At 45.2% G+C, this 19012-nt stretch overlaps 1 protein-coding gene across 1 annotated transcript in view; it reads left to right on the top strand.

Moving 5' to 3' along the window:
* The window catches only part of TRIM35 (tripartite motif containing 35), a 26725-nt gene extending 8908 nt beyond the window's left edge, over positions 1 to 17817 (top strand). The window contains exons 2-6 of the mRNA XM_003830805.6: positions 4118 to 4213; positions 8402 to 8632; positions 12528 to 12550; positions 13426 to 13544; positions 14579 to 17817. Of these exons, the coding sequence (XP_003830853.1) occupies positions 4118 to 4213; positions 8402 to 8632; positions 12528 to 12550; positions 13426 to 13544; positions 14579 to 15156 (1047 nt within the window). The 3' untranslated portion in view covers positions 15157 to 17817. The remainder of the gene's footprint in view (positions 1 to 4117; positions 4214 to 8401; positions 8633 to 12527; positions 12551 to 13425; positions 13545 to 14578) is intronic.
* Positions 17818 to 19012: the final 1195 nt, after the last annotated feature.

Here is a 19012-nt window from a genome sequence, read left to right as displayed (position 1 = left end):
ACTTTGGGAGGCTGAAGCAGGAGGATCGTTTGAGCCAAGGAGTTTCAGACCAGCTTGCACAACATAGTCCAGCCTGTCTCTACAAAAAGTTAAAACAAATTAGCCAGGTGTGGTGGTGCATGCTTGTAGTCCCAGCTACTTGGGAGGCTGAGGTGGTGGGAGGATCACTTGAGCACAGGAGGCTGCAGTGAGCTATGATTGCGCTACTACTGCACTGCAGCCTGGGTGACAGAGGGGGACCCTGTTTTGGGTTTTTTTAATTTAAAAATATGTTTACAATAATATAAAAAATAAGATAACTAGGAAGAAATTAATAAAAGATATGCAAAACTCTGATAGGGAAAAATATACTTCATTGAGAGCTATCAAAGAACATTAAGTAACTGGTGTGATATATTATGTTCGTGGATTAGTAGAGTCAGTACTTAAGCCTTTCAGTTTTCCCCAAATTGATCTATAGAGACAATATTGTACTAATCTAAATCTCAACGTGATTATTTTTATGCAACTTCACAGATTCTAAAATTTATGTGACCCTCAAAGGGCCAAAAATTGCCAAGACATTCTTGAAGAGAAACCTATCAGAAATCCTCTCTTTTTTACAGCTACAGAAATTATGGCTGTGTGATGTCGGCACAAGGATAAACAGATGGGCCAGAGAAACAGATGGAGAGAACCAAAAAACAGATCTGTGTCTGATTTAAGACAGAGGTGGCTCTGCAGCCCAGTGAGCAGTAATGGTCTTTTTAAATAATGGTGCTGAGACAATGAGCTACCTGGTCACACCATGTACAAAAATAAACTCCAGTTATCCACATCAGACCTAAATGTGAAAGGAAAGCTGTAAAGCTTTGAGAAAATACTACAGAGCTATACAATAATAATGCAAAGCTATAAAGCTTTGAGGAAATAATACGATTGTTTTTGTGATCTCAGTGTAGGGAGGTGTTTCTTAAAACTAGTATACTAATCCTAAAGGAAAAGACTAATAAATTTGGCCATATTTCAATTAAGAAAGATAAATGATGAAGTAGAAAATATTCATTACACCTCTAACTAATCAAGGACATACACTGTGTATATATAATAAATTCCCACAAACCAGTTAGGAAAATGGCAGGCAACGCAATGGAAAAATGGACAATACTTTACTGAGTACTTAAAAATAAACATTGAAGTGGTCAATAAACATTTTCTACTAACATTGCTCTTGCTGTAAAAATTGGTACCACTGCTTTGGAAAACAATTTGGCATTACTCACTAAAGTGAAGACACATATGGTGGCCCAGCAGTTTTATCCCCAGGAATATATTATGAAGAAACGAGTTCCCATGTGTCCCCAGGAGACATGTACAAGAAGGTTACCTCCTCTGGGTTTAACTTGATCCTCTGTATAATGGGACTCACAGTGCTTAACCTTATAGGGAGAATTCGAATTAAATAATTGAATTAAATAGAATGTTTGTAAAGTGTATAATTTAGTGCCTTGTGTCTAGTACATGCTTAATAGTAACTGCTTGCTAGCAATAGTAATATAATCGTTGGTTAGTCTCATCAGCTGACATCTCAGAGAAGGGCCATTTTAGGATTGGTCTTTTCTGAAGGAAACCAGAACTCTCTAAGTGATTGAAAAGTTTGAGAAGATCAAGGGACTATCCCCTTCCCATCCTTATTGTCCCATAAATTCCTAAGGGCCAGGGTTGAAGGGCAGGGGCTGAACTGTGTTGTTTTGGGGCCTGCACACCTTTGGGTAATGCGTATGGACAGCTGCTTCACTCCTGTCACTTAACTAATTTGGCAAATCACTAAATTTTCCTTTTGAACTCTATTACATGATTTTGTATCAAAAATCTCATTCTATAAAATAAAACATTGGAATGACATTTCAGTGGTTTTGTGGGGGCACTCATGCAAATTAGAGATGATATACTACAGAAAACAAAGTTTAAAAATCTTAAATATTGTCACTTAAGATTAAAAGATCAAAATGAGTTGAAAATAAAACAGAACTGCAGAAAATGAAATCAGTAACCGTTTTGTTTTCTGTAGTGAAAGACTTAAAGGAATGGGCTACTGAGTGGGACAAATGGGCTAGTTCTCTGTTTCCTCGCAAATTGCCCCAAAACTTAGTGCCTTAAAACAAACATTAATTATCTTTGAGTGTCTTTGGGTCAGGAATTGGGCCTGCCTTAGCTCTGGGTGCCTCTGCCTCAAGGTGTCTCATGAGGGGTTGCAGTCAGGGTTCTGTGGGCTAGTTCTAACCAATGGGCTAGTTCTCTATTTCCTAGCAAATTGCCCAAAACTTAGTGCCTTAAAACAAACATTTATTATCTTTGAGTTTCTGTGGGTCAGGAATTGGGCCTGCCTTAGCTCTGGGTGCCTCTGCCTCAAGGTCTGTCATGAGGGGCTGTAGGTATGGAGCTGTGGTCTCATCTGAAGGCTCAGCTAGGGCAGGATCCTTATTTACATTCACATGTGTAGTTGTTGGCAGGATTCAGGTCTTCATGGGCTGTTGGCCTGAGAGCCTGAGTCCCTCACTGGCTGTAGGTCAGAAGCCACTCTCAGTTTCTTGCCCCAGCAGTCACTCCCAGGGCAAATTACCACATGGGCAGCTGGCTACCATCCCAGTGAGCAAGCTAGAGAGAGCAAGGCAGGGTGTACACAGCCTTTGTCACCTAACCTCAGAGGTGACTTAGTATCATTTGCCACATTCTTTTGGTTAGAAACAAGTCACCCACAGAGGAGGGGATTTCACAAGAGCATGAGTACCGGGAGGTGAGGGTCACTGGGGCCACTTTAGAGGCTGCCTGCCTGCCTGAATCTGTCCTTTGCCCCATAAGGAGTCATGTGCCTCCCACATGCAAAATGCACTGGCCCTCTCCCAAGCTCCCCAAACATCTCATCCCTTTACAGCATCAGCCCAAAGTCCAGATTTGTCATCTAAATCAGGTCCAGATGGGAATGAGGCTTTGGGTGACACATCTGTATAATTTATTGCTGCATATCCAGTCACCCCGACATTTAGCAGCTTAAAACACTCTCATCTCACAGGAGGGAGGGATCACTGGGTGCTGTCTCAGCAGCTGCCTCCATAGCTGTCCAGGTTCACGTCCTTCCACATACTAGCTGTGTGCCCTTGGGCTGGTCATTTCCCTTCTGTGCCTCACTTTCTCATCTATAAATGGGGCCAATAATATTACTTATCTACTAGGGAGAAGTAATGATTAAATGACATAATTTCTCAAGTAATTGGTGTTGTCCCTGGCACAGAGTAAGTGCTGAATAAATGATAACCATTTATAATTATTTGAATTATTTTTCTTAAGAAAAAACTGGAGAAGCTTTCTGAGAATGTAGATCGAAAAGGATAATGAGGGAGAAAAAATGATAGGCCTAAGATACAAGAGGCAGGAATCCAACCTAAAACACTCTAGTGGTTCTTCAAGTTGTCCAAGGACATCAGAAACAATCATTAAAGTTTGAGAAACAAAAACTACTAAACCAAAAGTATTTGTGCCTGCTGATTAAAGTATTCCGTGCGATACAAGCAGTGTTAGAATATCAGGATGCAGGAGGGGTATGGAGGGGCATGTTGGGCATGTTGAGGTGAGGCCTCATGGGAAGTAACTGAACCCCGTGGGAAATGACTGGCTCCACCCCCATTGTCAGTCACCTCACGTTAGAGATTGCAGACCTATTCAGTTTAGGAAATTGCAGAGGGAACCTATGACCATACTGTCTGCAGTTGTCCACACAGCTCAGGGATTCAGACCCAGCATGAACCAGCTTTTGGCCCACATGGGACACTCTTCTGGCCTGTGCTGTGACCAACATGAGAGAGAGCAGCTTGCTTCTTCTCAGCCCCATCTCCCAGTCTGTACCAGGCTGGGCTACAGGATGTCTGAGGGCTCTTTATCCCATGGACGTCTGATTCAGGATCAGGACCTTACTTACCATTTGTGCCCAGAGCACTTGGCATGGATGGGGTTAGGCAAATGCAGTTGAGTTACACTTGTGTTGAAGTGGAGTCCCAGTTGTAAATGTGATGTGTCTGCCCTCTCTGCCCAGCCTCCAGCCCTAACCTGTCTTCTTCCCTCTCTCTCATTCCCACGTCAGGCCAAGTGCAGGAACATGGAGCATGCACTGCGGGAGAAGGCCAAGGCCTTCTGGGCCATGCGGCGCTCCTATGAGGCCATCGCCAAGCACAATCAGGTGAGCGAACGATGGGGCCAAGTGGGAAGATTGGGTCCACTCAGGGCAGTCTGGGGAGGAGTGAAGATGTGTCAGCCGTGGCTTTGGCTCACATAACCCGCTGGGTAGATGTCGGCTGCCTTACCTCTGATGGTCCTGTGCAGCCACGTCCTGGATGCTGACTGTGGCTTCTCTGCCTTGGCCCCTCTAAAGACCCAGGCGTGGTCATGCCAGCAGCCACAGGAGTGACTTAAAAAGCTGCCAACACCATCTGCACTATGGCACATGCATCATATCACTGCCACCTGTGTGTTCAATGATGACCTGGGACTCATGTACTTTCTTGTTTTCTTTCAGTTCCCACATCCACTCCATCAGCAATCCTATTCCCCTATCTCCAAAGTATGTTATTTCTGTAAAACCCTCCACCTTTTGGTCCAGGTCATCATCATCTCTCACTGGGCCTCCTGCCTGGGGCCTCATGCTTTCATTCTTGTGCATTCTCCTTTCCATGGACTGGGGTGATCGTTTAGAAAAAAACACCAGCCGTGCCCCTCCTCTGCTTAAAACTGCCAGTGGCTTCCAGTCACCCTCAGTACCACCCAGATTCCTTACCATGGCCTCCAAGGCCATCGCCTGACCCTGCCTATCCTCAACCTCATTTACTTCTCTGCCTCACCTTCTTTCTGTCCCTTAAGCAAACTAAGTCTTCTCCCCAGAACACATGCCCAGCATCTTTGCCATTAAAATCTCAGCTCAGATGTTCTCTTAAAGAAGCTTTTCCTGATCATCCTCCTCTTTTACTCGATGGCATAATTTCCTGGTTTATTTTCTTGATGACACTTCATTACCTGTAATTACCTTTTGTTTTCTATTTGCTTTTTATCCCCTCCTGTCAAAATATAATGAAAACAGGGCACACTATTGCCAGTTATCTAGAGGAGTTCTTGGCACACAATAGGTGACCAATAAAAATTGTTGATTGAATGAGTGAAGTGGGTAGGTGACCAATAACTGTTAATCAAATGAATGAGTGGGCTCCCTCTGTCCCCATTCTGGTTGTTCTGCCTGGCACCCTCTCTTCCTCCAGGTCCTGTGTGGATTGGCAACCTTGTTTCTGACTGTTGATCTTGGCTCTGGTCTTTGGCTTTCTGAAGTGGTTGCTTCTAGTAATTACCACTCTGTTAGACTCATCTTAGCCACAGCTGAGCCATGCCTGGTCCAGGTTGCTGGGCGCTGTCCTCAGGAGCCTGCGGTCCCCTCCACCATGTGTCCATAGGTGAGGATTAGTCCCAGGAAAGAGCCTCATTAACATCTGGCTGTGGAGTTTACCCTGAGCCACAGAGCTGGTGGAACAGTGTGGAAGAAAGGATTATGTGACATACTGGGTGCCAGGGCAGTAACCGCAAAGCAGACCTATTTCCAAATCTAAGCCCAGTTCCCCAGCAAATCCCTCAACCCCCTCCAAGCTAATCCCCTCCTCTGTAAAAAGAGGGCAATTCCCTTTTACTAGGGTTTTTAAAAAAAAATTTAGATAAGATAATGCATACAAGTGCCCAACAGAGACAAGTCTTTAACATTTCTGATGTCTAATAGACCAACAAACTGGTGGGAGAGAGTTTTCACTTTGTTCAGTAGATTATTTTGTCATCCGATGTCAGAGCCATAAATACATGTTGAAATTCCAACTCCAAATAGCGATTACGAACCTGCTGTTGCTGGAGTTTGTTGAGTTGTTTTTCCAGTAGTCATCGTGGAGTCATGTAGCTTTATCATTGTTCTCTTACTTGGTTTCCTTCTGTGGCTAAAGCCATATGACTGGCTTGCCTTGTACAGGACTGGGTTGGGGATACTTAGGGAGCATCTGTCTGTCTGTGTGGTGGCACTGCCTGCCCATCCCAGGGAGTGTAGGAGTCCTGAGCTTTTTGCTGAGGCTAAGGGTAATGAGGTCACATGGGAAGCCCCTAGAATTGGGTAATGAGGTCACATGGGAAGCCCCTAGAATTCCAGCCTGATAGTACTTTTTCTATTAAATTCAGTTATCAGGTCGATGAGGAAAGTGAAAGTTCTGGTGTTTGTTCCTTTACAGTGAGGCCGTCATTGCCCACGGTGAGTGGGCAGGAGGTGACCTTGCACTTGCTGGTTTTTCCTGCCATGCTGTGTTCTTGATGTTTTTGTGTGATAAGAATTATTGGGGAGAGGGAGAGCATCAGGATAAATAGCTAATGCATGCGGGGCTTAATACCTAGGTGATGGGTTGACAGGTGCAGCAGACCACCATGGCGCACATTTACCTATGTAACAAACCTGCATGTCCTGCACATGTATCCTGGAACTTAAATGTAAAAAAAAAAAAAAAAAAAAAGAGAATCACCCTGGATTCTACTCTCTCCAATACAGACATTATCAGTCTTTTCAGCCTGATAGGTTAACCATGCTGTTTGTCCTCATTTGCATTTCTTTGATTATTGGTAAGTTTGTACATCTTTTCACAAGCATAATAGTCATTTATGCTTCTTCTGTGAATGCTAATTCACATTCTTTTTTTCCCTTGGAATATTTGTCTTTTCTCTTAGTGGATTTGTAAGAGTGCTTTGTACATTAAGAATAATAGCCATTTGTGATAAATGTTGCAAATATATTTCCTAGTTTGTCATTTCTTTTTGAGTGGATCATTCTCAATTTTTTTGGCCATTTTCATTTTTTCAGTGAATCCTTTTCATATATTTTCAGAGCTGTAAACATACACACAGTCCCTGGCTTATGATTTTTTGACTTTACTGTGGTATGAAAGCAATATGCATTCAGTAGAAACTGTACTTTGAGTACCCATACAACCATTCTGTTTTTCCCCTTCAGTACAGTATTCAATAAATTACATGAGACACTCAGTGCTTTATTATGACATAGGCTTTGTGTTGGATGATTCTGCCCAAGTGTAGGCTAATGTGAGTGTCCTGGGCACGTTTAAGGTAGGCTAGGCTAACCTATGATGTTTTTAGTAGTTTAGGTGTATTCATTGCTTTGACTTAACTATTTTTCAACTTATGATGGGTTTATTGGGATGTAACCCCATAATAACTTGAGGAGCATCTATATTTAACTTTCAGTCCAAAGATGAGTTTACTAACCTGCCATTGCCACAGCACACATTTTGAATGGTTTTTCTAACAGTTGTCATGGAATTGTGTTTTTGTCTTTAACTTTATGATAGTCTCTTGCCATACACACCTCTTATTTTTCTGTGTATTCAGTTATCTCATTCTTTCTTCAAGGCTTCTCAGTTTCATACTGTGCCGAGGAATGTCTTTCTTATTCCAAGCTGAGAAATATTTATTTGCTTTTTCTTTCATTACATTTATGGTTTTATCTTCCCTTTTAAAAAACTTTTTGTGAGGCTGGGCACAGTGGCTCACGCTTGTAATCCCAGCACTTTGGGAGGCCGAGGCGGGCAGATCACCTTAAGTCAGGAGTTTGAGACCAGCCTGACCAACGTGGCAAAACCCCATCTCTACTAAAAAATACAAAAATTAGCTGGGCGTGGTGGCGTGTGCCTGTAGTCCCAGCTACTCGGGAGGCTGAGGCAGGGAAAATTGCTTGAACCCAGGAGGCAGAGGTTGCAGTGAGCCAAGATCACACCACTGCACTCCAGCCTAGGTGAAAGAGCGAGACTTAGTCTCAAAAAGAAAAAAAAAAACAAACTTTTTGTGGTTGTGATTTGGAGTGTGTATATTATTTTAATGATTGTTTTAAAATGAATGCTTCCTACTGCTCTTTTGGTAAAGCCTCTGGATCAGACAAATTTTAAGTCCTAAGATTGGAAGGTAAATACTTAAAAAAAAATCATTGCTATTCGCAGCCATTCATTTCTATGATTCAGGACTTCCCTTGTTATGGTGCAACCTAAAGAAGGAACTGAACATTGTATGTAGATGAGGTTATAGTACTACAGTTGCCATCTATATAAGCTGTGATTTTATTTTTAAAAACCCTGTCAAAACAATCTAATATTAGGTTGTTGGACTTTCCCATTTGAAATCTGAACTTAGAAATTTGTGCTTATAAACTATTATGTTGATATTTTATCTGTAGGGGTTCTATACATGATTTATTTGAACATAAAGTTCCTTTGCTAAAAATGGGAAAGTTGCTGGGCTATGGATGTCCTCTCCACATCTGACCCCTGACTCCTCCTGCTGTCTTCTGTAGGTGGAGGCTGCATGGCTGGAAGGCCGGATCCGGCAGGAGTTTGATAAGCTTCGTGAGTTCTTGAGAGTGGAGGAGCAGGCCATTCTGGATGCCATGGCCGAGGAGACAAGGCAGAAGCAACTTCTGGCCGATGAGAAGATGAAGCAGCTCACAGAGGAGACGGAGGTGCTGGCACATGAGATCGAGCGGCTGCAGATGGAGATGAAGGAGGACGACGTTTCTTTTCTCATGGTAAGGAGCTCAGCGTCTGGATTCAGTGACAGGGCCACATGTTCCAGGACCAGTTGGGAGCCATAGCCCACCAGCCCTGGCCAATGTCATCTTCCTGGAGCTTCCTGGGTACTGGCCTGGAGGAGCTCACAAGTGACCTGCTCTGCTTGTGTCATGAAACTAAAAAGACTTATCAGGGCGGAGTTCCTTGAAACCCTCTTATTTCTTCCTCGCTCTTCTTTTTTTTTAGAGACAGGGTCTTGCTGTATCACCCAGGCTGGAGTACAGTGGGTGATTATAGCTCAGTGTAACCTCAAACTCATGGGCTCAAGTGATCCTCTCTCCTTAGCCTCCTGAGTAGCTGGGACTACAGGCACGAGCCACCATGCCCAACTAATTTTTTTCATTTTTTACCCGTCAGGTAGGGGTGAGGGGGGTCTCACTATGTTGCCCAAGCTGGTCTTGAATCCCTGGCCTCAAGTGATGCTTCCACCTTGGCCTCCCAGGTAGTTGGACTACTGGCGCACCACTGTGCCCAGCTCCTGTCTCTTCTTTCTTCCTTTCTCTTGCCCTCTCTCTTACTCTCATTTTTTTTCCGGTCTCTACCTTTTAATAAAATGAATTCTTTTAAAATCATTCAATTATTTAAATTTTTTATTTAAATATAATGCCTTGGCTTTCTGTCTTCTTAAGAAAAGGATGATTCCATTCTCTCTTTAAAAAAACAGTATTATTCATTTTTTCTGCCTTTTATTGATTTATTTCCTCCCCATGAGCCAGTGGTCCTTACAAATTTCCTACAGGGAAATTTCTGGGCTTGAAAGCTGGTCTGTAAACTGGCCAGGGTGGTGAGGTGTCTCTTGTACCTGGAAAACAGCTGACTGCTGTGGAAGGGGTGTCGCTGTAGAGTGGAGTGGGAGGCCACAGGGACAGTTATCTGTTCAGGCAGTGTCATCTCCTGGGTGGGTCCTTTAGGAGTTCTCCACCTCACTCAAAGCCTGGAACCATGAAGTCTCCTGTCTCAAAAATGTCCCTGATTATGAAATCGTTCTGTGTTCAGAGCTCTCTCTAAAAAGAAAAATGAAGAAAAAAGAAAAAGAAAAAGAAAAATCATTTTGTGGGATCTAAAAGCTGTGTGTCTCGAGGATTCTGTTTAGGGAATTGGGAGTATTGTCTGCCCAGTACTCAGAGTGCTTTCAGGGATGATTTTGGTTTGTGACTCTTTTTTATTTTTTATTAACAACTTTATTGAGATATAATTTACATGCTAAACAATTCACCCATTTAAAATGTACCACTCAGTGATTTTTAGTATATACAGAGTTGTGCAACCATCACGACAATTTTAGAACATTTCATGCCTCCAAAAGCAGCCCTGCTTTAGCTGTCACTCCCCAGTTCCTCCTCCCACATAAAAACTGCTACCGAAATTGAGTCTAACAGAGTGGTAATTACTAGAGTTAGCAGCCCCTGGCAACCACTAGTCTACATACTATCTATATAGATTTACCTATTGTAGACATTTCAAATGCATGGAATTATATAACATGTAACCTTTTGTGACTGCCTTCTTTCAGTCAGCATATTTTGAAACATCATTCATGTTGTAGCATCTATCAGTACTTCATTCTTTTTTATGGCTGAATAATATTCCATGGCATAGATATATAATCATGCACTGCTTAGTGATGGGGATATGTTCTGAGAAATGTATTATTAGGCAGTTTCTTCATTATGCAAGTTTCATGGAGTGTGCTTACACAAGCCTACATGGTGTAGCCTACTGCACACCTAGATTATATGGAATAGCCTTTTGCTCCTAGGCTACAAACCTGTACAGCATGTTGCTGTACTGAATACTGTAGGCAACTGGAGCCCACTGTTAAGTATTTGTATATCTAAACATAGAAAAAGTACAGTAAAAAACAGTGATATAATCTCATGGGACCATAGTCATATATGTGGTTCCTTGTTGACTGAAACATCGTTACGTTGCACATGGCTATATTATATTTTATTGATTGATTTATCAATTGGTGGTTGCTGTGGTTTAAATATGTTCCCCAAAATTTATGTGTTACAAACTTAATCCCCAATGCAACAGTGTTGGGTGGTGGAGCCTAATAAGAAGTGATTGGGTCATGAGAGCCCTCATGAATGGGTTAATGTTGTTACTGGCAGAGTGGGTTAGTTATTGAGAGAGTGGGCTTGTTATAAAAGTGAGTTTGGGCCCCTCTTGCTCTCTTGCTCTTGGTCTTATGTGTAGTCTCTTGCCCTTCTTCCTTCTGCCATGGGATGACACAGCATGAGGGCTCTCATCAGATGCTGGTGCCATGCTCTTGGACTTTCCAGCTTCAGAACCACGAGTGAAATAAACTATTGTTTATAAATTACCCAGTCTGTGGTATTTTGTTACAGCAACACAAAATGAACTAAGACAGTGGTCATTTGGGTTGTTTCTATTTTGGCTATTATGAATAATATGACTATAAACATTCAGGTAGCAATTTTTATGTGGACATGTTTTCATTTTTCTTGGAAATATGTCTGGGAGTAGATTTGCTGGATCAAATGGTAACTCTAGGTTTAACTATTGGAAGAACTGCTAGGCCATTATTCAGAGCAACTGTATCATTTTATATTCCCATCAGGAGTGTATGTGGATTCCAGTTTCTCCATATTTTTGCCAAAATTTGTTTTTTAAAAATTATAACCATCCTTGTAGGTGTGAAGTGGTATCTCCTTGTGTATTGCGTGTCATCACATCCCTGATGGCTAATGACTTGGAACATCTTTTCATGGGCTTTTTGATCATTAGTAGATCTTCCTTGGACAAATGTCTATTCAGATCCTTTGCCCATTTTTAATGTGGGTTGTCTTTTTATTGTTGAGTTGTAAGAGTTCTTTATATCGTCTAGATACAAGTTTTTTTATCGGTTTTAGCTCTTCATGTAGGTCTTTGATGCATTTTGAGTTTTTTTTTTTGTATATGGTATAGTAAGGGTTAGTCCAACTTCACTTTTTTTTTTTTTTTTTGCATGTCAACATACAGTTTTCCCAGTACCATTTGTTGGAAAGACTATTCCTCCATTAAATCATCTTGGCACTATTGTAAATAATTGATTGATGGTAAATATGAGGGTTTATTTCTGGACTTTCAATTCTATTCCATTGATCTTAGTGCCTGTTTTTATATTAGTACCATACTATCTTGATTACTGTTGATTTGTAGTAAGTCTTGAAATTGGAGATTATGAGTCTTCCAATGTTCTTCTTTTTCAAGATGGTTTTGGCTATTCTGGGTCCCTTGAAATTTTGTGTGAATTTTAGGATCAGTTTTTTAGTTTCTGCAAAGAAGCCAGCTAGGATAAGGGATTGCACTGAATCAGTAGATCAACTTAAGGAGTCTCTTCTTATGTTTTCTGTTGCTATGACAGAATATCACAGACTGGGTAAATTATAAAACAATACAAGTTTATTCAGCTCAGTGTTCTGGGTGAGGCCAGGAAGTCCAGGAGCATGATGGCTCTGGCATTTGGTGTGGGTCATCTCATGGCAGAAGGAGGAAATGAGTGCAAGACAGAGTAGTTGCTCATTGCTTTATAGCAACCCAGTCTCATGACAACTAAACCACTTCACAGTAACGGTATTAATCCATTTGTGAGGGCTCTGCCCTCATGACCCAATCACCTCCTTTTAGGCCTTTCCTCCCAACACTGTTGCATTGGGGATTCAGTGTTCAACACATGAACTTCTGGATAATATGTTCAAATCATAGCAGGGATGTTATTGTTAACATCTTGACAATATTAAGACTTATGATCCATGGAATGCATGACTTCTTTTGAGGTCAGAAACATATACATTTCCTCTACATCTGTGTCTCTGTGTTATTTTTTTATTTTTATTTTTTCAGAAACACAAGAGCCGAAAACGCCGGTAAGTTGCCAAAGCTGGTGGAGGGGAGGGGAAGAGTGGGCACAAATACCAGGGGTGCAAACTCCAGTGGCCCCGGGGCAAGCAGGTAACAACCAGCTGGGTGCACCAGCACACATGAGCTACTGGCCCTGGTTTTAGAGGGAGAGGTGGACAATAGCCAGGTGGAGAGAGCCCTCTCACAGCATCCAGTTCCAGTTGGCTCTGGGGCAGTGTTGTTCTCCTGAGTGTGGAGGGTCCCCACCTGCCGTGCAGGGAAGGAGAACACTATCCTGCATGTGGCTTGCATTTCTCAGGGCCAGTCAATGTCAGGCTTGTTTCTTGATCAGCCCCCTCCCTCTGAGAGCCTTAGGCCATGGTGGTTTGTGTTGATGGTTGTTGGGTTCACAGGGATGAATGAGGAAGAGCTGTGTCCCAGTCAGAGCTGTGCAAAGATGGAATAGAGTGCTTTTGGAGGGAGTGAGTTCCCTGTGCTCACTTCCCACTGGCAGTGTGCAAGCAAAGGCTGGAGGACACCTTGGGATTGTTGGACTAGAGCATCCTTAGGGTCCCTTCCAACTCAGACATCCCATGAGCCAGATGTGTAAGTGTGATTTCTGCCTGCAAGGATGGCAGCCATGTTGGAGAACCTCCTGTTTGTATTTCTCCTAGTTGGGGCAGGGTGAGCCCTTGGATTGAATGCTGAAGGGAGATGGCAGCCCTGTTGGCCTTGGCCCATCTCCCATCATAGCCCAGTCCAGTCTTGTCTTGGGGAAGGTGGCCAGGAAACTTGGGCCTGAGGGAAGGGAACAAGTCCTGTTGCTGGTTTCCAGTTGGCCCAGTTCGGCCCAGGTTGCATGGCTCTGGCCCTGCCCACCGTACCCATTGTACTTTTCCAGACTCTTCTGCACCATGGAGCCAGAGCCAGTCCAGCCTGGCATGCTTATCGATGTCTGCAAGTACCTGGGCTCCCTGCAGTACCGCGTCTGGAAGAAGATGCTTGCATCTGTGGAATCTGGTGAGCGGGGGTGCCGGCAGGTGTCCCAAGCATGGGTGGAAGCCCTTCATGTTAGCAAAGAGGCACCGGGGCTGGTCTCTGCTGGGCCCAATTCCCACCTCCTCAGAGCTCCCCTCCTCTCTCAGCTGATCCCTCTGCCAGTCCCTCGCAGGCAGGTTCCTGTACCCTGGTCTTTTCCACTCTGCCCAACACCTCCAACCCTCCTGGTAGAATGCCTTCTCTCAGGGTCCTGACACTTGGTCCCGTCTTCAGAGAGGGAAACTGGCTTTCTTGTCTATTCAGAACTGTGTTTTGTATGATAAAAGACCTCCTGCATCTGGGCTTGCCTCTCCCAAGGCGACTGCAGCCCACATGAGCCACAGTGTCCTGGTTTTACGGGGAGGAATATCACTGACTCAGGGAATGGGCTATGCTGTCCTAACATCCCTTGGTCGTGTGAGTGTTAAGAGTCTCTGCCTGTATGAGTTCCTGTGGCTGCCATAACGAAGGACCACAAACTAGAAAATGACAGAAGTTGACTCTCTCACAGTTCTGGAGGCTAGAAATCCAAAATCCAGATGTTGGAAGGACCAGGCCCCCTCTGAAACCTGTAGAGGAGAGTCTTCATTTCCTCTTCCGTCTTCTGGTGTCTCCTGGCCATTCTTGGCCTTATTGGCATCCCCTCAGCACTTTGATCCTCACCTCCACCATCACACAGCATTCTCCCCTGTGTATCTGTGTCTGTCTCCTCTTTATTATAAGGACACAGGTCATATTGGATTGGGGACCCTCCTCCAGTCTTCATCTTAACTAATATGTGTACAACCACCCCATTCCCAAATAAGGTCACACTCGGAGGTACCAGGGGTTGGGACTGCCGCATATCTTCTGGGGGATACAGCCCGACCCCTGCCACCACTCCAGCCCTGGGCCACTCCTTGCATGGACTTGGGGCCAGGTGTGACACAGTGGTTGGTTTGTGGGGCTGGAGATATCCACGTGTGGCCTAAGGGACCTCAGGTTTGCTGATTCCCCATTTCCGCCTCTGCTTGCAGTACCCTTCAGCTTTGACCCCAACACCGCAGCTGGCTGGCTCTCCGTGTCTGACGACCTCACCAGCGTCACCAACCACGGCTACCGCGTGCAGGTGGAGAACCCGGAGCGCTTCTCCTCGGCGCCCTGCCTGCTGGGCTCCCGTGTCTTCTCACAGGGCTCGCACGCCTGGGAGGTGGCCCTTGGGGGGCTGCAGAGCTGGAGGGTGGGCGTGGTACGTGTGCGCCAGGACTCGGGCGCTGAGGGCCACTCACACAGCTGCTACCACGACACACGCTCGGGCTTCTGGTATGTCTGCCGCACGCAGGGCGTGGAGGGGGACCACTGCGTGACCTCGGACCCAGCCACGTCGCCCCTGGTCCTGGCCATCCCACGCCGCCTGCGTGTGGAGCTGGAGTGTGAGGAGGGCGAGCTGTCTTTCTATGACGCGGAGCGCCACTGCCACCTGTACACCTTCCACGCCCGCTTTGGGGAGGTTCGCCCCTACTTCTACCTGGGGGGTGCACGGGGCGCCGGGCCTCCAGAGCCTTTGCGCATCTGCCCCTTGCACATCAGTGTCAAGGAAGAACTGGATGGCTGAGCTGGCCCGGGGCTGCCCCGGTCTTGTGCCACAGCACTGTTTTCTTTCTGCCCTCTTCCTAATGCCCACACTGCTTGGGCACTATTGCGCCCCTGCCTCTTTGCCAGGCTCTTCCTCCTGTCCCGCCTGGTCCTTTTCCATGACTCCAGGCTGTGCCTCTCTCCATGTTTGGTCCCTTCTGTGCCCATGGTCAGGAGCTATTCGGGTGGCACCTTGCTGGCCAGGCTCTCCCGAGTCGTGGCACCTCCACAATGTGAATTTTCTGAATCCCTATTCCAGAATTTCTGGGAATAATGTTTACTTCTAGAATGGGCCTGTTGTAAACCATCTCATCCAGGTGTGGTAAAGCCATTGGATGAGGAGGGGACTGCCATGGAAAGGAGAGTTTGTTACTTACGGTTCTGAGAGGAGGGGCCACATAGGAAAGCCCCACGGTGGGTCAGAAGGCGGAAGGAGGGAGGGGAATGTGTGGGCAAGAGACTTCCTCTGGTTTCCTCAGGAGGAAATGGGCAAGGCAGAGTAAGCAGGGGAGACAGGTTTAAGGGTAGCTGGCTTGAGTAATTTCAGTGGCTCTCAGGATAGGGGCTGCCCTTTTTGTCTGATACCTGGCCCCGGGATAGTCAGGACAGGTGAATGTTGGCCTGGGGTGTGACAGCCCTGGGAGAGCCACTTGAAGGAGGCAGCTGGTGCCATCACTCCGGATTAGTTGGTTTCCATAGGAAAGGCATGCTTTCAGCCAGATGCTTGCCATCTCTAGGGATTGGGGGATTGGCCTGCCTGGGAGGATCAGTCTGTCCAGGTCAGCGAGGCCGCAGATACCAGAGCATCAAGAGTACAGGAAATACAGTTAATGCAGGGCCTCTGTGTGGCTGGATCCTCCGTCTCCATCAGATCAGCTCTGATTGATCTATTCTTGCACGATTTCCTCTGAACACAGGGTTCCAGAGTACTTAAACACAACATTTTTTAAATCGTGGTTTCGGCCTATTTCCTTGCCAGGCCCGTTTCCCCACCAGGAAATGAGATAGGAGGACTGGATTAGGATGTCGTGTTATAGTTGCTGTGGAGGAAGTTCCTCTGGTTAATTCTCATCAGCGTCTGCAGAAAAGAAGGAAAGAGGGCACCCTTTTCAGTTGGGAAGAAAGGAGAGGGGTGGCGCCATGGACGTGGCCCTAAACGCTGTGGGAGAGGGAAGAGGAGGCTGGGCCTCGCTGCCCTCTTGTCTCTGCTGACTTCAGCCTGGTCATGCTTGCTCTGCCACTTGCGATTTCATCCCTAATTTCTTCCTCCACCATGCCTGCAGACTTTTCCCTGGGCTTGTTTTTTCTCGCACATCTCTAAAGAGTTTTTAATCATCAGCTCATCATGTCCCAGGAAGTGGCATCATAAAAGGAAATATTTTTTTTTCCTAGGAGCAGTGTTAAAATCTGGGTCACATTCCTGACCAAGGACAGCATCCTGCCTTCTGCCCATCCCCTTCAGTTCACAAAAGCTGACATTTTAAACAAATCATGACTCACACGTATTAATTGGTTATAAATATGTTGTGTACACTGGTTAGATAAAACTTATGGCCACAAGGAGGGCCCAGGTAGGCGATGTCAGTGTGTGAAGGGGCTGGATTGGGCGTGGTGAGGATGTTGGCAAACCAGTGTATGCACCTGGTTGGAAGATGCTCAGCCTCACAAAAGCTCCAAGCCCTTTGGGAGCCAAAGTGTCTGAGAGTGTGACCCTCTCCTATAAAGTATTTATCCCACCCATTAATATAATTTCTGTATAATAAACTTGACCTGAAATTATTTCATTCTTTATATTAAACTTTTAAAAATGTTTTTTATTTTCACCTTAGATATGGGAAGAGTTTTTTTTTTTTTTTTTTTTAACAGGATAACGAGCAGGCTAGGCCTCTTAAAAAAAATATTTGAGCTAAAACTCATTTTTCTTTTGGCATTTTCTTTTCAATGTTCTTATAAGCAAAGTTCATCCATGTTGTAGCATGTGTTCAACTTTATTTTTTCATCGGGTAATATTCCATTGTATGGAATGGTAGTACTACATTTTATTTATCATGCATCGATTGGTGGACATTTGGATCGTTTCTACTTCTTGACTATTATACATAATGCTGCTAGGAACTTTTGTGTATGAGTTTTTGTGTGGACATATGTTTTCATTTCTCTTTCGTATATGCCTGGGAGCAGATTTGCTGGATCATATGAAACTCTATTTAACCCTTGAGGGACTCCCAAACTGTTTTCCAATGTGGTGACACAATTTTATATCCCATCAACAGGGCATGAGGGTTCTGATGACTCCACATCCCTCAGTGCTTTTTATTATCTATCTTTTAACTTAGCCATCCTAGTAGGGGTAATGTGGCATCTCATTGTGATTTTGGTTTGCATTTCCCTGATGGCGAATGATATTGAGCATCTTTTCATGAGCTCATTGGCCATTTGCATATCTTCTTAGGACAGCTATCTTTAGATCACTTGCTCATTTTTTAATTGGGTTATTTGTCTTTTTATTATTGAGTTGTAAGAGTCCTTTTATAGCCTGGCACAAGTCCCTTTAACTGGTATATGATTATAAAATTTTTCGCCGTGAGCTGTTTCATTTCCTTGATGATGTCCTTTCAAATACTAAAGCTTTTAATTTTGATGATGTCCAATTTTTATTTATTTTTTCTTTTGTTGTACATGTATCCTAGAAATCTCACTTTTGATACTGCACTTAGGTCCATGTAAGTTCGGGGTTTTGGCTCAGGGATGGGGCAGTTATTCTGTTGGCAGGAAGCGCTAGTCCACGAGTTCATTAATTCTTCCCCGAAGCCCCTCTCCTGCCCTTGCCTTCCACTCACCCCCTGTCACTCTCCTTCTCATTACTGTGTCCAGGCTCAAAGCAGCAGCTCTCTGGGAAGGCCCCCGTTCTCCAGTTTCTCCCACTTTTGCATCCATTCCACATGCACCATCGTTCATGTTCCCATCACCTGGAGGGACCCCATTTCCAACCCGCTGCAGTGCATTTCTCCAGGGCAGCTCTCAGGGCACATTGTCACTGCACTCTGCCTTTATACCCGGAGTCTTCTCAGTCCCGTCACACATGGCTCCAGCCGGACCAGGCTCCTGTTTACCCTTGAAATAGGCCACCTGCCCTCGCCAGGGGCCCGTTGTCACTGGAATGTCCTAACCTTGGTTGCTCTGGCTCTCCTGATCATATTGGCTCTGCCGTTTACGTGATATCTCCTGGGGCACACACTGCCTGCCTGATCTTATTTTCTCATCTGTAGAAGTGGGGCCCCTCCCCACCTCCTGAATGTCTGAGCAGTGTGAGCACCTCAGAAACTGGAGTCTCAGAGCACACGAGAGCCTCAGTAACCTCCAGGCTCCCAGTCATGTCCACGTCAGCCACCAGGTATCAGTTGGTCAGAATTAGGTGCACAGGGGCCATTTCCTTTTTTGCTTCCTCTTGCTTGTGGGGGATGAAATTTCTCTCAACAGTATTTGATTGCTCAATATCACAATAGTGGAAGTCTTTCGTGACCCTTGTGGTGAGTGATGGGGCAGTGGCGGGAGTTTTCCCACCTCCAGAGTGACATTCGAGACCCCTCCCCGGCTGACTCCTGCTACCACGGTCACCACTGTTTACAAAGACCCTGCCCAGCCTTCCTGGGTGCGGGGTCCCATTGTTCCTCCTGCCTGCAGCGCCTGTCGCCCTCCCATTATTGTCGCTCAGTCCCCCTTCTCAGCTCGGAGGTGCCTTCCCAGACCTGCCCGGGGCTCCCTGGGCTGCCACTGCATGCCGCCTGTTTTGTGGAAGAGCACCTCGCTGTCTTTTCTGCTTGCAGACCTGGGAG

Source organism: Pan paniscus, chromosome 7, assembly GCF_029289425.2.
Source record: "Pan paniscus chromosome 7, NHGRI_mPanPan1-v2.0_pri, whole genome shotgun sequence".
NCBI classification, from domain to species: Eukaryota; Metazoa; Chordata; class Mammalia; order Primates; family Hominidae; genus Pan; species Pan paniscus.
Note: the sequence above shows the minus strand (reverse complement) of the source record. Positions and strands in the feature narration are given on the sequence as shown.